We start from the raw sequence: 18,166 nt of genomic DNA, 5'->3' as shown, positions 1-18,166 counted from the left end.
TGCAGTGATCCTCTGCAGGGCTTGGGGAAGGAGTTAATACTGCACAAAACCCTAATCTTATTTTAAATATGGTGTGAAAGTCACACTAGAATGCTAAATTATGCCAAAGAAAAGGATTCCAATGAAATATACACTGGGGATTTGTTGCCAGTCTTTGGCCACCATTAAAGGTATTTTTAAGCTTTACTCCTGAACATACCACAGGAGACCACATAATGACTTATGTAGTGAGAAATCTGTCCTTCAGACCCTGACACCAAACAGACTCACAAGAGTCAACTTTTCTCCAAGATCTCCTAACAAATAGTTAATGAGTGTTTAGACATCTGATCAGAATCCAGCATTCAATATGAATAACAGAAGAGCTCAGTAAGAGTAGGAACACAGCAGCTGTAGATCTCCAAACAGGCTTCTCTGCATCTATGATGATACTGAAAAACATTACTTCATTTATTTCATTTCTGAGTCTTGGTTTTGGGCTTTTTGTTTGTTTTTCCAAGGTCTACTTCGACCAAGGCAACATCTGCAGAACACTCTTCCACCTCTTCAGCACCTAGGGAAGCATGTATTTAACATTTTAATGTCTGCAACTCAGAAATCAGGGCAAAAAAATCTGCTGCTCCTGCTACATTGATTTCAAAATATTTGCTCTCTTTCAGCATTATTTCCCAGAGAGACACGAGGTTTATTTCAACTCTTCCAAACATAGAGATCCTTGCTGCGTTCTTCAAGATTAAAATAAAAATAATAAAAAAATCTTAGAATCTAAATGTGGGGTACATTTGTGATGCCCTAAACCTTTTCTCAGAGAACTAGTTTAGAAAAAGAGGGTTTTGGCCTTATGGAAGAGGAAGGGAAGATGAAGGTTCCAAGCACACCATCAGGCCTGAGCCAAAATAAGCATATGCAGAGTGCCCAGCTGAGAGGAGAGGGTAACAGGCTAACTCAGCTGCTGAATCATTTTTTCAACTAGTCTTTCCAAGAGCAAAACACAGGAGTTTCCAGCCATTGAGTTGAGAACACAAACACTGGAGAATTCAGAATAGGTTCCCACAAGAGACAGCAACACAGCTGGAACATTTGCTTTTTAAACAATGCAGCTTTCCTGTACAACTCCTAAACCAGAAGCCACAACAGATGGATGCTGCCATGAGAAGCAGGCTGTTTGCTCTGGTATGGTTTAGATCTGTGACTTGACATGGATAAAGTGAGGTCCAACACAGACTCATTTTGCTTGAAACACACAATACTTGCTAGGGTAGGCTTTGCCTGTCCTGGCAGCAGCAGCAGAAGAGAAAAATGGTGCTAAACATCACCCATCAACACTGCCCTCCAAATCAGGTGAATTTGTACAAATTTGCATCAACACCACAGTATGCATTAATGTACTTCTATTCTCAGTCCACAAACCCCAGTAATCAGACAATCTTAGTTTGCTGATTTCCAAAAACTGCTATAGAAGTGATTCTTAATTCTCTTATCTTCTTTCATCAGAGCAAAAAGAAACTAGATGGAAACTAAGTGTTGTCTCTAGTCTCTCATGTGACTAGAGACAACTTCTACAAGACCATCAAAACTTCAAAAATGTATCTAGTTCTAAAGCAAAGTGAAAATGGAAGACTTCTCACTTTGAAGTTCTGAAAAAATACAGGGATAAAGGTTGAATAACAGATCACATGATACCTTTTAGCCTTTTTAATCACTGTTGTAATAGGAAGTTCCAAGTCAGTCTGGCAAGCTGTCATTGTTTTGGTGGCTACAGTATTTTTGTCTTCCATGTCAGGCTTTAAAAAGCATTTTATGAGTATCTCAATTAAAATCAGAGAGTTTGCTTTGTGGCTTGTGTGTATGGGCTTGTTATTTTTTGGGGATATTTTTTGTTTGTTTGTTTGTTTAAAGTTTTGTTCTCTCCTGTTTTACATATTGTGTTACATCAGAATAACTTTTCTTTTGGAACAGAATTCCAGACAATCCATAAAAAATCCTGATTTTGAAAATCACTGACATTGACAGAAACAGATTACCACTAAATGCTCCTGTTTAAGATTTCCTTATTCCTGTTCTACACTAGTGATCACACACTCTTCCAGACAAATTTACTGCTCCATAATTGAACTAATGTCACAAACTACTTCAGCAGCAATTTTACTGAGACAACAGTCACACATTTTACAAATAAAATCCCCTTATGATTAAGAACTTTGCCTGAAGAAGATACTCTCTTGAAATCAGAGTATCCCAGACAGACTAAATGATCTCTCAAATGAAACAAAGAAAGCAGAAGACTTTCAGTGATGTATTTAAAAGATTTGGTAGTATTAAAACAAGGGAAGCTATGGCATGAGAGAAATACTTTTCAATAGAAAAAAATGTTTCAATACATTGAGAAGTTTTATTCAAGTTAACATTCATTAATGAATGTTCACCCTGAGAAAAAAAAGGTCTCTTTCCACAAATGTCATTTTCCACATTTGATTTATTATTTTTAAATCAATTTTTACTCTGTTTCTCATCAGCTGTGTGTTCTATAATCTCTTTCTTTAATGAGAAGCAGAGCTGTACTAACAAAGGTGTTCTGGATTGCTGGCTGGTTACAGAGTGGCAGCACAGTATGCAAATATAAAATCTAGAAAACACCACTGTATATGAGCATGACAAAGAAGCCTTCTCTGTTTTTTAAAGAGAAAAGTATTAATCTAAGGTATGTAGACTGGTATGGTTGAATGCAAGTGTTATTCTTCAACAGGGCCAGGTTGGACAGGGCTTAGAGAACCCTAGTGGAAGGTGGATGAGAGAAGCTTTAAGGTCTCTTCCAACCCAAACCATTCTGGGATTCTAGGACTCTGATCAGCTTGAGCAAAGAAGTGGGGGAAATCCCTGTGTATGCATATTATTGAAAAGTTTAATGTTCCTCACACTGCAGAGCAGAAAGGGGTTTCCTTTAGTTTGGGGCCTTTTTCACACCTTTTATACATTCAGGATTAATTCCTCGACGATTCCAGGATTTTGTCAGTAATGGTGTTTCATTTTCAACTGCAAAAGAAACTTGAATTATCATCGTTTTATGATGGCTCATCATTTTTGACACTTGCAACCCTTTTTGCTGATGCAACTGCTGTTAAAAGTAACTCACAGAGAATTTTTCCACTGACAATTTTTACAAAGTGTGATTCTGGCAATATAAAGTTTTTGTATCTTTTCCATTATAGTTTTGGAAAATCCCAAACTGCCAAACCACAGAAGAATTCAGAAAACAAGCTGAATGATACTCTAGGTTACAGTAGTGTAACAGTTTAGTATTTGCCGCCTTACAGCAATTATCTACATCCATAGCAATAAATAAAAGCAGAATAAATCCTTGCACCTTACACTGCACCCCCATCACCACTGGAGACATCAGTCATCAAATGGCACAGTCCACTTGCACCATAACAGCTCAGATCCACAGAATCACTAACACTGAAAAAGACTTCCAAGATCACCAAATCCAAGCTGAGACTGATCCCCACCTTGTCACGCACAGCAGAGCACTGAGTGCCGTGTCACTGAACACCTCCAGGGATGGGGACTCCACCACCTCCCTGGGCAGCCCCTTCCAATGCCTGCCCAGCCTTTCCATGAAGAAATTCCTCCTGACGTCCAACCTGAACTTTCCCTTGAGGCCATTTTCTCTCATCCTGTCCCTTGTTTCCTGAGAGCAGAGCCTGACCCCCACCTGGCTGAATCCTCCTGTCAGGGAGTTTGGAGAGTGAGGAGAAGTGAGAAGGTCCCCCCTGAGCCTCCTTTTCTCCAGGCTGAGCCCCTCCAGCTCCCCACAGGACTTAGAGAATGCCCAACTGCACTCTAAAATACCACTGCTGATCCTGAATGCCTGCCCACCCTGCACAAACAGATAAATGCACTATTTAACAAACCTCTCAGTGGGTTGGGAGCTGTTTTTATTTTGAAAACTATTTCCAAGGAAAACAAACTACTGGATAGGTTAGGAACCAGTGAATGTCATGAGGTTATTACAGGAGCAGGGCACGTTGCAGATGTGGTGATTCAAGAGGTGAGCAAATGAACTAGCAATGATCTGCCAAAGGTTTACCCACATAGAACATTTTGAGGTGCAGGTCTCCATTGCCCAAGCCAATGGGACCTAAGGTCTAATCCCTCCCAGTGTGACCAAAAATTTTACAACAACCATTACAAGAGGTGTGGAACGTAGGGTGGAAAGAAGGACAAGATTAATCAACCTCATCTGAAGTGAACAATACACAGGTGAAGTCTGAAGCCTGCAATAAACTTGGGTTGATACAGCTCACTTCAGCAGAGCTTCTGAGTGCATGAGCAGACACAGAGCTGGGATGGCAGAATTTGGCACTGCCTTGCTGTGTTTATCAGGTGGTCCCTGGGGCTGCTCCTGAGAGCCTCAACTTCTCTGGGCCACATTCAGGAACTGCTGAGCACACAGTGCAGGCCATGGGCTCTGCCCAGGGAAAGGAAAGGCACTTGTGTGATCTGATTTTGGTGGGAGATTAAGGGGAGGAAGAGGAGAATGCCGGGATGTGCATGTGAGCTATGCCAAGCTCTGCAATTTGCCCTTACCTAGAAATGCTCCCTCAAACACTCACTTTGCTGTACCTACCATGGACTGCCCAGCCCTCATGTGACACTGACACTGTTTCTTTGCTGACAATCCGACTCGGAGAAAGCTGAGCAATTATTCTCTGCATTTACCTGAAATTCTAAGAACACACATTTCCTTTTAATGACTCACCAAGCATAACCTTTGCACAGGATCAGACTCTCTTATTAAGATAAATTTAGCCACCTTGTTGAGATTAAGATCAACTCTACATTTAGAAAACAAGACTCCTGATGTTGTGATTTATGTCTATAAAAGCCATATATGTGGTATGCATGATACACAAAAACTCAGGAATGCATGCTCTAGCACTAAATTTCATGCTGAAAGCTTGCTCGTGCCTCAGGCTACTGAGCGAGATTATACATGAAGCTGTACACAAGGAGATTGCATAGTTGGTTCTTAATTTGCCTCTAAATTACAACTACCAGAGGGTTTTCTGACTATTTGTGCCTCTAAATGTCTTGTAGTCTGGTAATAACAACTGCAGATACTACAAAAGTAAGATTCCCTATTTCTAGCTGAACTCCTGTATCTGTGACAAACAAAATTCTAGGTTTTCAAATTTGCAAAAGTGTTGCTCAAAGTTCAAATTGTTTTAAAAACTCCATAATAAATTTATCTTTTCATAGGGTTAATTTACCTGAAAATATTATCGCACTAAAATAAAATATTAACCTGAAAATATTATTGCACTACATATATATATATATATACATATACATATATATACTCAAGCACTAAGCCAACTGTTTAAACAATTTTGAAGGCTCTCTTTTGCTTTATTTATATTGTTATTTATTTTCTTGCCACAGATCATTAATTTGATGACAGCCTATAAAGACAAGGCTGTATATTTTAACTGAAAAATAAAGAGTTCTTGTTTCAAGATTGCTTCATTAGTCTACATTAAGCATATATACACACCATGTTATTAAAAATTATTTAAAGGAAAGCTACACAAGCACAGCCAAGTTCTCCTAGCAAGTCCATTAACAAGGAAAAAAATCTTATATGAACAGAGCTTGAGGGTACATTTCCATAGATTATATTTGTACCCTAATTAATGCAATTATAAAAACTAGAAACTTTTTCAAAAACCTTTGAATTCTGCAAGTCAATATTTTTTACTATTTTTAAAAAGAAAGAAAATCTCTACAGGAGCTTAATAATAAACATTTTCATTTGAAGTTGATTTTCAAAGGAGGAGGTCAACACTTTTATAGAAATGCCTGCAGGAACAGGTTGACAGTAATGGTGGGTCAGAAGGTGAGAGGAGAAAAAGCCTTGAATCAGAACCTCAATCAGCTGACACCAGGTTGATCTATTGTAGGGGAATTATAAGTTTGTTTTTTTTTTCTCACCAGCTACAAATTCTAAAAGCACTTTTATAAAAGTGCATTGAATGGTAAGGTGCTCATGAATCTGTATAACTCAAGAGCTGGAACGAAGAGGTGACACTCCCAACCATCAAATACTCCATTTGGATTGCAGGTTCCTGAAGAACAGGCAGCAGTCAGTGTCCTCCCAAACTGCCTCTGCTTCCTGTGCCTGCAGCTGTGGGGAACAGGCAGAGCTGAGAGAACAACAGACCTGGCTGGAAAATACTGAGGGAGTGACATTCAAGTAGCAGGGAACAAAAGTTAGATCCAGGTTAAAAGGAACCTACCAATTTATAACTAATTACACTGAGCTGTTTGCATTTTTGTTTTCAGGCAAAACACTGCTTTCTTTATTATCATTATATTTAGCTACAATGCTGAAGAATTGCCTGAAATAAAGGTCTTCAATATTTCCCAATAAAGCCCTTCAATATTTCCAAAGCCAAATGCACAATCATACATTTCCTGGACTCAAGAAAGAAGAGATTTTCAGAGAAGTTGGAAACCCTCCCATGTACAATTTCAAGCCCTGAACAGCTCCATGGGTAGCAACCCTCAATTTCTAAAAAGACAGGAAAAAATTGATTTGAAGGTAAATGTTATAATTTCCCCTTATTAAAATTCAACATGTGTTGCCAGCTTCAATATGAATCCACTGAGCTCCATAATTGTGCTTTAGAACAGTAATTGCTAGACCAAAATCTAAATCCTTCTTATTCTGTTATAGGTAAGATTAATGTCAAACCAAAGCTGACTTTAATGCTAAAATGCAGAGAAACATAGAGGAGAGGCACTTATATTCAATATTTATTCTAGTTTATGTGCCAACCTGTTGTCTGCTTCCTTAGTGTCCCTCAGGCTGAGCCTATGGGGACCTGAACATGAAGTGACTCTCAGCAAGTGCTTCCTCTTGCCCCACTGAGTCCTAGTAAACCCAACAAGAAGGAAAAATCACACTGGTGGCACAGGTTTCTCTTTTTTTAGAGAAGAGTTTAGTGTCGGCATATGTGAGGGAAGGAATCAGCCTTGTGGTGTTACCCACTGGAAATGCTTTGGGGCAAGATGGAAGGAATCTTGTTGGCAGGAATCTTTAATTCACTAAATCTTAATACATACAATCAAGCCATCATCTTGGCTTTTGCACATCTACCTCATTCTGCATTTCACAAACAGCAGAGGATTAATTCAGTATCTTCTTGTGCTCTGACTTTCAGCATAGAGATGACTTGACATACTTGATCTTGCTCCCACTGCTACAATATCTAAATATAGGCCATGCTCCATTCAAGGAACTTAAACCCAATTGTTTTTCCAGTGTCTTTAGGAGATCTTTGGTCAATGTCCCTTTGAAATCCTTCCAGCAAACCACTTCTGCCATAACAATCTGAACGCATCTGATTGACTTCAATTGTGAGGAAAACTTGGAGACTCACAGTTCTGAACATTTAAATACTCATGAATGAGGCAATTCTTTGTCACTTCTTGATTGAAACACTGAACTTTTTTTGGTTATAGAAGGCTTTCAAACAGCACAGTTAATGTGAATAAGCATGCTGAGGGTATCAATAAACTGTAAAAGGAATATCAAGTCTGTTCCCTCTCAAAACACAGGCAGAAGATCCTGAATATTTATGAAGCCCTTAAACAATGCAAGAACTGAAGATATTTTTCTAAAATCTCCTTAAAGGCTGCAAGTTCTTCTCTTGTCACCTGTTCTACCACTGCTTACATAAAAAGCTAAGTAGGTTTCTTCCAATCATTGGTTAGCAGGCAGAGTAAATTAGTTGATAAAAGCATGCAGAAGTGACCACCACTTATTTTTATATTATTGCAACCTTCTTATAACATCAGGGCTTTTTGTGGAGCCCACATTTCAAGCAGAAAAGATAAGTAAATGGAGTTCTTCAAATAAGAGCTGAATGGGCAGAACCTTTGCTTACATGGATTTGTGCAATCTCATCCCCAGCCTCTCTAAAAATGGGACTAGTCCTTTTATTCCTTCAGGCACAGGCATGAATAAACTTGGCTAAAGCACTGCCATGCTGAAGAGCAAGAAGCAGAATCCTGCAGGGCTACAATTTAGAACAAACAGCATCACCCAATGGCAGAAATTCAAATCTGCAGATGACTATCACTACACTTTCTGGCTCGTCTGAAAAGAGGAAAAATGGGGAAAAAAACCTAATAAAATCAAATGCTTGGTATCTGTCTGAAGACTAGGTGCTCTGATATGGCCTCACATCATTCCACAGGAGTTTTAGGAAACAATTAATTAACAGCTGCAGGTGTGTCAAAGGAGGTTTAGGCTGGATATTTGGAAAGTATTCTTCCCCTAGAGGGTGGACAGGCACTGAAAAGGCTCCCCAGGACAGCAGTCACAGCCCCAAGGCTGCCAGAGCTCCAGGAGTGCTTGGACAGCACTTTCAGGCACAGGGTGGGATTGTTGGGGTGTCATGGGCAGGGCCAGGAGTTGGACTGCATGGTACTTGTGGTTCCCTTTTATCTCAGGAGATTCTATTCTATAATTCTAATTTTCAGGACTGGTAAGAGAATTCTCCTTGGTGCTCTCCTCACCCTGAACGCAGCAGTATGCCACTAAAACCAAGTTACTGCAGGAAATTCACCACAAAATGCAGTCTTTCACATGTCACGCCCCATTATTTCCTCCATGAAACTATTTTATTTCAAAATGTGAACTAAGTTACACTACAATCAGTGATGGCCAAATCTCAACATTTTAAATATTTTTTCCTGCTAGTTCCTATAAACTTCAGGATTGATAAAAGTATAAGCTGAGAAACTTTAATATCTCACAGTAACCAAAACTTAGTCACTTCTCAGGAAACAGATGAAAAAATGAATGATTCCTGTGCCTCTCAGGGTAATTAAAATAGCAGGCACAACCTCTTTTAAGTGGAAAGAGAAGAAAGCTGTATATCCAAAAAGGATCACATTCACCACTCACAGCTTATAACATCAGCTCATTGTGAAGTCTGGTGCAGCTTTAAAAAAACCCCAAAATCCAGTAAATGAAACAACCTGCATGCAGGATGGCGGTTCAGAGAAGATGGAGAAATTCAGTTCATCTTGAGGTTAGGACAATGAAAAACAACACAGAAAACTGATGAAAATCTTGCTGTAATACTGGAAAAATGTCACTTGTATCTGATACCAGTGAAATTGGGAAGTATTTGGATTAACAGCTCAGATCTGAGCCAGAGAAGGAGCATTCAGAAAGGGAGATGCTCTTCCACATATGGGGTTCCTTCTATACCACTGGGAAACCCCAGGAACCACAGATAACCCCCCTCCTGCAATGCAGGGTACATTAGATCTTCTGAACATCTTAAAAAAATTAACTTATTTAATAAGCAGGTGTTATTTTAGTAAGTTTTTCTAACATTGTGTACTCCAAACAAATCCTGTTCTTCACCACCTAGTAAACTAGCAAGAAATGTTCTTAGTTGATATGGCGCTCTTCACTGAGGATCATACAGGTAACAACAAAAAATCTCTGAACACCTCTAAATATTTCTCAAGTGACTAGAATTTTAATAATGCATGCCTTACAGAATCATTTGAGGATGAAGAAAGGAAGGAGCAACAGCACAAAACCTTTGGTGAATGCCAAGCTTAATTCATGTTTGAAGTAGTCACCACAGGTACGACAATTATTACTCAGCCTGCTGGACCAGGAAAGAAGTTGCAGAAATTTCTTGAGAACTCTTCCATATAAAGGTCAATTAATTTATTTTTAGATTTTTATCTGGGAAAATGAGTATTTTACACCTTCAACAGGCACATTAGTAAGAAATGCTACAGATGCAGTTTCAACACTTAGGTAAGTGCTGAAAGAGGTCTGGAAAGAGCTGTTTGACACTGGTGTACGAAGCTTTCCTTTAGAAAGGACTGGAGTCCTGTGCTGTACCACTATCATGATAAGGTTCAATACTAAAGAGGGCTCAGGAAAACCCACCAACATCCAGAGTCAAAAGGAAGCCAGGAAGCCTACAAGTTGGCACTGACTCTTTGGAAATGTATACAGAGCCAGCTTGTTTTCTTTTTTAACTTTCCATTCTTTGTATGATCAAGGTTTCAAGTGAAATTGGCCAAACTGGATTAAGACACCATGGATCAATTGTACCTATCAGCTGTCAACAATTGGAGGGGCAGAAGAGGGAACAGGAGCAGGGCAAGAGGGAACATTAACTTGCTGCTACTAAAGGGGCAGCACAGCAAAATAAAGTTTCGTATTATTCCCTAAGGACAAATGAGTCACCTTGTTACAAAATAATCCATTGCTTTACAAACAATATGGCACACTATGCATTCATCTCTGACCTCAAGGAAAAAACTCACACCAACCCTTTATTACTCATATTGTCCTGCCCCTTGAGAGAGAGCCTGATTCTCTTTTGTTTACCAGTCTCTATGCTTTGATGGAAATCTTAGCACCTTATTAAGGCTTCATAATTGCAACAAAGCTGAAGACTAACACAATAACATAATAACAACATGGGACCAGGACAGCTCCCTTATATGTCCCAACAGATATTCTAAAAGACATTCTTGAGCCACAGACACTTTGCTACTTGGTGTACTTCTGTATTAGCTAGGTAGAGCCCCCATCTTCACAGCAAACCCCTTTAAAAAGCTTTTAATAAGCTTTTAAAAGCACTTCTGTCAGAGGGTCCATTTTCAACTTTCCTGCAGACTTTCACAGTGCCATACCCAGACAAAACTTACCAATTACAGAGCACAGTCCTGCAACACCCTGAGTGTTTTGTCCTTATCTAGCAAAGCATTAAAAGATACAGAGAGCTCCATGAGAACAGCCCCACCCAACCAGTGGAACCATGCAGAATTTCTGGAAGGCGTGCAGGAGCTCCACTGCAGAACATCCAGGTCCAAAAGGATCCCTCTTTTGTTCAACTGTAAACCAAGAATCTAGCTTCTGTTTAACATTGGGAAAATATAATAATCACAATGATGCAAGTTTCTACTTAAGAAACCCAAGAGGTTTAGTTCTCCCCCCACCACCTCCGAATAGCATATGCAGTTAAATGTGGGATGATCTTCACTGCAAGTAATTTCAAATCCTCCTATGCCAGAATTTAATTATTTTTAAAGTTACACTAATCCTGAAGAAGAACAGATAAGCTCATGGAGTTTTTCTAAAAATCTTAGGTGAGAAAGAACCATTTGTTAAATAACTTAGTGTAGTGAGAGGTCAAGGGGAATGGCTTCAAACTGAAAGAGGGTAAAAGTTTATATTAGGTTTTATGAAGATAATGTTCCCTGGGAGGGTGGTGAGGCCCTGGCACAGGGTGCCCAGAGCAGCTGTGGCTGCCCCATCCCTGGCAGTGCCCAAGGCCAGGCTGGACAGGACTTGGAGCAACCTGGGATAGTGGAAGGTGTCCCTGCCCATGGCAGGGGGTGAAACAAGATGCTCTTTAAAATCCCTTGCAACCCAAACTATTCTGTGACTCTGCAAAAACAAAGCATGTGTCTTCAATAGGAGCTTTTCTATTTTATAATCACTACAGCAAGAAGATGAAGTTGAGGGTCTGGGTGGTCACAGTTTGATCTATGGATGTTGGCACCTTTTGCTAACTAAGTGGATTCGTTGCACAGCTTGCCCCCATGAAAAAAAGGAATTGAAAACTGAATTCCAAACAAGTCAAATCTTGTTCATATATTCAGGCAGAATAGTCGTCAAATTAGGAAGCCAGAATCATATAAAACAATTTGGCTTAGAGATCTATATATACATATAAATCCAAGCTAATTTAGATACACTAAATAGCATCCAGATGTTTTACTTGCTACTTTTATTAAGATTAATTTTAACAGTAGAAGTGTTTTTCTTTTCTCTTTCCTCCCAGAAGACTTCCTTTTTTCATCTCTGCAGTTTACAGCCACTTTAATACCCAACTTCCACTGAAAATATTAAGCCTGCATGCTTAATTGCTCCAGGGGCATTTGAAAATCCCAGCAAAAAGGACAATAAGCTGAAAATTAACCTTTTCAAAATGAAAGCAACACCCTCCCCTCTGCTATCATTAGGTATTCCACAAAAATGTATTTTACTTACACAAACACATATCACATCATAATGGGTCAGAGACACAGCTAAGCAAGAGTTACTAATAGTATTAATAATATTTTTCAGACATATTAAAAGCTTTGATTACATACTCTTAATATGAATGACGAAGTGGAAAATCATTCCCATATTACCCATCCAGAGGATCATATTACTAGAATTTGTCAGACAAAGACACTTTTGGAAGTGTTTTTCTTGCTGAAACTAAGATAGTCTAACAAATCCTAGAGGAAAGCCACATCTTTCAGTACTCAAAAAAAAAATAAATTAATATTTAAAGCTTGCTGCTGTTTCCTTTTTCCCCACTGTGGAAACAAAACTGATTGTCTATATAGGAATTACAAGATAAAGGGTTTGATTTGATAAAGGCAGACCTTCATTTTTAAAGTGATATGAAAAAGGGAGAAAAAATATTAGACTAATTCAAAGATTTAAAATTAGGCTCATACAACAAATCACACCCATTTCCCTTCAAAGTGAAGATGAAATTTAGTTTCAGACTTTTCAAAGAAGGTGCAAAACTGAAAATCACAAAGGAATTAGGCACTGGCTTGCATTCTACAGGGCTGAAACAAAAGGTAGGCAGGCAAGCATTATATTGTTATTAAAAAGTCAGCATAATTGTGATAGTAATTCATAGGCACAAAAAAAGAGCCTCCTTTACACAATCAATTCTACAATTTACAAATCAATTTCTAGACCAACACTATATTTCAGTTACCCTATATTCAGGCATCCGTTTACACATCGGAGCTGTGCCAGAAAAATGTAGAAGCTCACCTTGTCTTGGTTTTCCTTATTCTTGTAACACAGATTTCCAATCAAACGAATGAGATGGGATTTGAAACCAACAGCTGGATGTGAAATTTCCTCCTGCCCTGTCACAGCATGGGTGGCAGTGAAAATATTTACAGCCTGCTTCCCAGCAAGGTGAGTTAATCTCAGGGTATCTAGAGAAAATATTTTAATACATTACCATGAGAAAATCAGTCTCACTTGGCACAGAGCTTTATTATTAATTGTGGAGTTCAACAATAAGCAATGTAATTTCTGATATTCCACATCATGTCAAAGAACTTTGAAAGTTTACCTCACTGTGTGATTTGGGCTAATATAACCAACCATAAAAGACCAGCCCAATGTCAGAAGGCATTTTTGAGTATTTTTTACACCCTTACATAGTTGACACATGAAGGCTGATGGCTGCTGCTATTGATCTCCACCTAAAGAGTTAGAATAGAGCTGTTTCAACCTCTCTATTTTTTAATTTTTTACCTATTTGTCTCAAAAATACACAAACTTTTACAATTTTCTCACAAAATGGTAGCATATCTCAGTCTCAAAGTGCTAAAATTTAAAAAAAACACTGCTCATGTTATGTATCACCCCTCCTTCCACCCTTGAGCATCTCTGGAATACCTTGGCATAATTTTATTTATGTACAGTCCTTCCCTTGCTGTTTCTTAGCTTCTTTAAAGCTGACCTTTAAAAGTCACTGGATTTGGTTAATAACATTCAAATTGCACTTAAATTTCAGAAATTTGGGAAACAGAAGGGAACAGGCATGGAGGAAAAGTCCTTTTTCTACTTCTGGAAGAAACTCTTCTACACATTTAGCCAGTGGAAGGAGGTATGAAGCAGCTGTCCTTTGCAATACTTTCAGTAAGGAAAGAACACTGCTGACACTTGAATCCAGGCTCTGTTGGGCAACACAGGCCAACAGAGAAAGTGGAGAAGCAGAAAATTTCCAGGAACAAATCAAATATTTGAATATGCAGATTAACTCCATCTTCTATTTATTTATCTCATCCAAAGGTCAGAATTAGAACGACCACCAGTGGTGAAAAACATGTTTTCATCCACTGAGCACCAACAGTTAAGCCCTGTGGCTGTTCACTCACCTACAGCTGTTTCCAGCAAACCAGGGAATGCCTGCAGATGTTCCAGCTGGCTGCTGTTTGAGGTCATTTCACAAAGCACATCGAGAAGACGAATTGTCACCAGGGCTTCCTGGAATGAAAACTGCATTTCTGAAAATGGCTTATGAAGGTTATCATAAAAACATAAACCCAGAAATGTAAACAGGGGACAGGAACTCTCAGCTCCTCAGGTTCTGTGCAGGTCTTCCATACTGCCAAGAATAAATTTATATAAAATTAGGGCAACTTTCTAAAATAACAATAACGTATTAGATTGCAATAATTTCTTTTCTACAGTTAGTGTTATAGCTGCCTGAAAAGTCATGGGGGAACCAAAACAGAGCCATAAGGGATAAAATTTTAACAAAAACACAGTAGCTTCCAAAAGCAGAAATACAGAAAATTACTAGCTGAGAAAATTATTTCTGTATAAATGTTTTCTTTGAGTTTATTCAGTCTGAGTGTTCCACTTTAAAGACACAAACACCGCCTGCAAGACACCAATTTGTTATCCGCAGGAATTCTGTAAAGTTCTGTGGTCAAACAAACTTTGGCTGTGAGAATTTACATTATTCTTGGGTAAATAGGATTGTGATCAGAGATGCAGCATTTTGGTTAGGGATGAGACACAATTTCATTTGCATATTATTTATTCAGCCACAGAACTATTTTTTCTCACAGAATATGTTGGTCCTGCTTATAAATGACAATCCAGCACTTACAGAAAATACCTTAAGAGCACATGACAGAATTTGGAACACCACAAAAGCCAGGCTGTGACTGCAAGATGATCCCACTCCAGGAGTGTTACATAAACTGCAAGTAGCCATGAAAAGGCTCAGACATTGGTCACAATAACTATTACTGCCTTGTCTGGTCCAGGAAAAAACAAAAGGTTTACTTACCAACAGTGTAGTATTTTGGATCCATATAATGTTATTCAAATCATCAACAATAGTGTTCAGGAATTAATTACTACAATTATATTCATTTGTTGCTCCTTGAAAACACCAAATTGCTATAGGGCCCAGGTACTAAAGCTGTATTTTTGTTTTTTGAACTCTACAGGTGTAGGAAACTGCAAGCCTTGTCCTAAATTATTCAACAAACTGCTTTCATCAGCACAAAGACAGACTCTAAATACAGCAGCAAAGTAATAATACCCCAACTGCGTTTAAGAGACAGTAACCAGCTTTTTACAATTTTTAAGAGGAACAGATGATTTAAAAACCATAAAAGAACTCCCAAATTTTCATGTATTTGAATTTCATTTGAAATTTGAAATGTATTTTCATTTCATTTGAAACTTGCTAAGTTAAAAAAAGTGTTCCTTCCCTGCTGCTGACTTTCCAAATTGGGGTTTTTTTTTGCCCTCAACCTGCACAAAAGAAAGGCAGTAAAGGAAAATACTTCTTTTGAATTTCAAAACCCAAAATGGTTTGAACTCTGACAGACATCTTGCTATGGATATAATCTGAAAAGTAAATAATGAAATAACTGAAGACTTTTAAAAATCAACATATTTAGAGAAAGATGCAGAAAAGATGTTCCTTATAAAGAGATGAACTAAGTCCAGGGAAGGGTTTTATTTTGGAAGTATGGTTGAAAGTTAGTGCAAGCAAACTGATGCTCAAGTCAGGCCTAGAATGGAAAAGCTATTTTAAACATTGGTTTAAGCACTGCAAAAGCATATGATTAGCTGCTCATGGGTTTAAGATGCAAGCTACAAGACCTGATGTTCCTTAAGAAAACAAAGCAGTGTCTACACTTAACAAATTAAACAGTGGATGGGACACCCAGACAACATTCTGGGAGTCAGGCCAGTGCAAGGACTGTTCCCAAAAGTTTTTAAATGTGGTCTCAGAGTTCTGGAGTCCAAGGCAGCTTACTACTGCAGACATGGCCTGAGCAAGGCACTTGGCTTGTGGGCCACAGAAAAGGCCAGGCAAAGCCAGGCTGAGCATCACAGATGTTGCCTAAAGCATTTTTAATGACAGACTCTACATGCACAACCACATTTTTTGCAGTTAAACACAACTGCTATGAAAAACCTAAAAATACTTATACAAATGAGGAGAAATTGGTGCAATTCTTTGTAAATTCTTGTAAGAAAAGAGTTTTATGAATCTGGACTGGCATTTCTCTTTCCCCATGGCAATAATATGTTGTGAACAAATGTGTACACAGATATGCATGCACACATATTGCCCTCCATTTATTCATCTATTAGGACTTATATTTTCTGTTCATTCAATGAGTCCCATTTTCCCACCAAACAGTGATACTCAACTTATACCTCTTGTTTATGTGAGAGAAGAATGAGAAGTCAGTGTCAAGCAGGGCAACTTATGCAGTAATATTCACAATACTGCTGTCCCAGCACCTTCTGGTTGGACAGAGACCTCCTTCTGGTGTGCAAACAGTTTTTTTCAACGACTGAAACCACAGAAAATTGTTTGGAAAGTAACCACAAAGGATAAAAAAAAAAAATAAAAAAGGAAGGCAGGGAAAAAAAGTAAAGATGGAATTGTCTCAGTGTATGTCCTCTCACAGCCAAGTTAGTACCTTTTCCAGAAGTAGTCAATTAAGTTATCTGACATAACTTAGACTAAACAGCTGGGGCAGTGGGGAAGGCTGTGTTTCTTGGACAGATAAGAAGAGATTTTTTGCTTGCTGGTTTCTGTTTTGGTTTTTTTAACACATCCAACTACCAACTCCCCATAAAGTGATTTATGGTATTTCTTCACAACACGTCTCAAACCTACTTTTAAAATCCTTGTGCCTATTTAAACAAAAAAACCCCAAGTAAGTCCAACACTTTTTAAGATTATCATATAAGAGCATTTAAGATAAATGTTTTTTTACTTTGATAGTAAATTATTTATGACACTTCTTCTCTAGAGTTTCTAGAAGTGAAACTATTGCATATTAGTTTTGGATTAAAATGATCTAATGATTGACATTAAAATGATTCTGACTACATGTATATTACTGCTTCCCATCTATGAACAGAATAAATATTTTTGGTTTGGTTAATATTTGAATCACAGGGTCACCACTGAATAACTAAATATTCTGGGCTGAAAGGTAGCCACAAGGGTCATCAAGTCCAGCTCTGAGGTGAACGGTCAAACCCACAACCTTGGTGTTACCAGCACCATGCTCTGCCCAACTGAGCTCATCTCAGTCATGGTCTGAGTTGGGAGGGACCCTAAAGCCCATCCTGTTCCACCCCTGCCATGGGCAGGGACACCTTCCCCTATCCCAGGCTGCTCCAAGCCCTGTCCAGCCTGGCCTTGGGCACTGCCAGGGCTGGGGCAGCCACAGCTGCTCTGGGCACCCTGTGCCAGGGCCTCACCACCCTCACAAGGAAGAATTTCTTCCTAACATCTAACTCTACATCAGTGTGAAGCCATTGTCCCTTGTCCTGTCACTACATGCCCTTCTAAATTAGAATAAATCACAGCTGACAACTCAAATAAATTACAGAAGTGATGCTCGGTAGGATAATAAAATATCCAAATATGTGACAACTTGAACTATTATTATTTAGATTTTGAAATATTTAACAACAGGGTAGACTTATTTTAATGTACCATATCCTTTGCCATCCTCAAATTAAAAGCAAAATTTGGCTGCTGTCCTACAGACTCTACTGTGTGCTCTGCCACTGCCCTCCCAAGGTAAACTGGAAAAGATACTGTTATGTGTGTCCACCTGGGCAACATGGCAATGAGGATTTACCACATCAAATTCTGGTACTTCAATGGTTACCAGTCATACCTCATCTTCTGCAGCTGCTGCAGCAGTCAACTTGAGCACAGCTCCACATTTCTCCTGGAAGCAGTCTGCAAGGAAGTCAGCATGTCTCACAAACACGTTCATTTCTTCACTGCTAACTGGGTTCTTCTCACTTACTTTCACCATCATCAGCTCTAACAGAGTAACTCTGGAGACAGAAAACAATTTGTTACCCAGATTCATTGAGCCATGTACCATTATCAGTAGAACAAACAGTTAAAAATGATAAATAAGTAGTTAAAAAGATAAAAGTATGAATACTGGCAATCAGTTTCTGTCTGATGGGATTTTTTTTTCTGTACAGAATTAATTGAATTCATCATTCAAT

At 38.7% G+C, this 18,166-nt stretch overlaps 1 protein-coding gene across 1 annotated transcript in view; it reads right to left on the bottom strand.

Annotated features, from left to right (window-relative positions):
- ATXN10 (ataxin 10) overlaps nucleotides 1-18,166 on the bottom strand; it is a 74,611-nt gene that overhangs the window by 19,469 nt on the left and 36,976 nt on the right. Inside the window, exons 7-9 of the mRNA XM_063153942.1 lie at nucleotides 17,821-17,986; nucleotides 14,020-14,128; nucleotides 12,899-13,068 (exon numbers count right to left, since the gene is read on the bottom strand). Coding sequence (XP_063010012.1) covers nucleotides 12,899-13,068; nucleotides 14,020-14,128; nucleotides 17,821-17,986 — 445 coding nt within the window. The remainder of the gene's footprint in view (nucleotides 1-12,898; nucleotides 13,069-14,019; nucleotides 14,129-17,820; nucleotides 17,987-18,166) is intronic.

This window comes from Melospiza melodia, chromosome 4, assembly GCF_035770615.1.
Source record: "Melospiza melodia melodia isolate bMelMel2 chromosome 4, bMelMel2.pri, whole genome shotgun sequence".
NCBI classification, from domain to species: domain Eukaryota; kingdom Metazoa; phylum Chordata; class Aves; order Passeriformes; family Passerellidae; genus Melospiza; species Melospiza melodia.
This window is presented reverse-complemented; position numbering and strand designations above follow the sequence as displayed.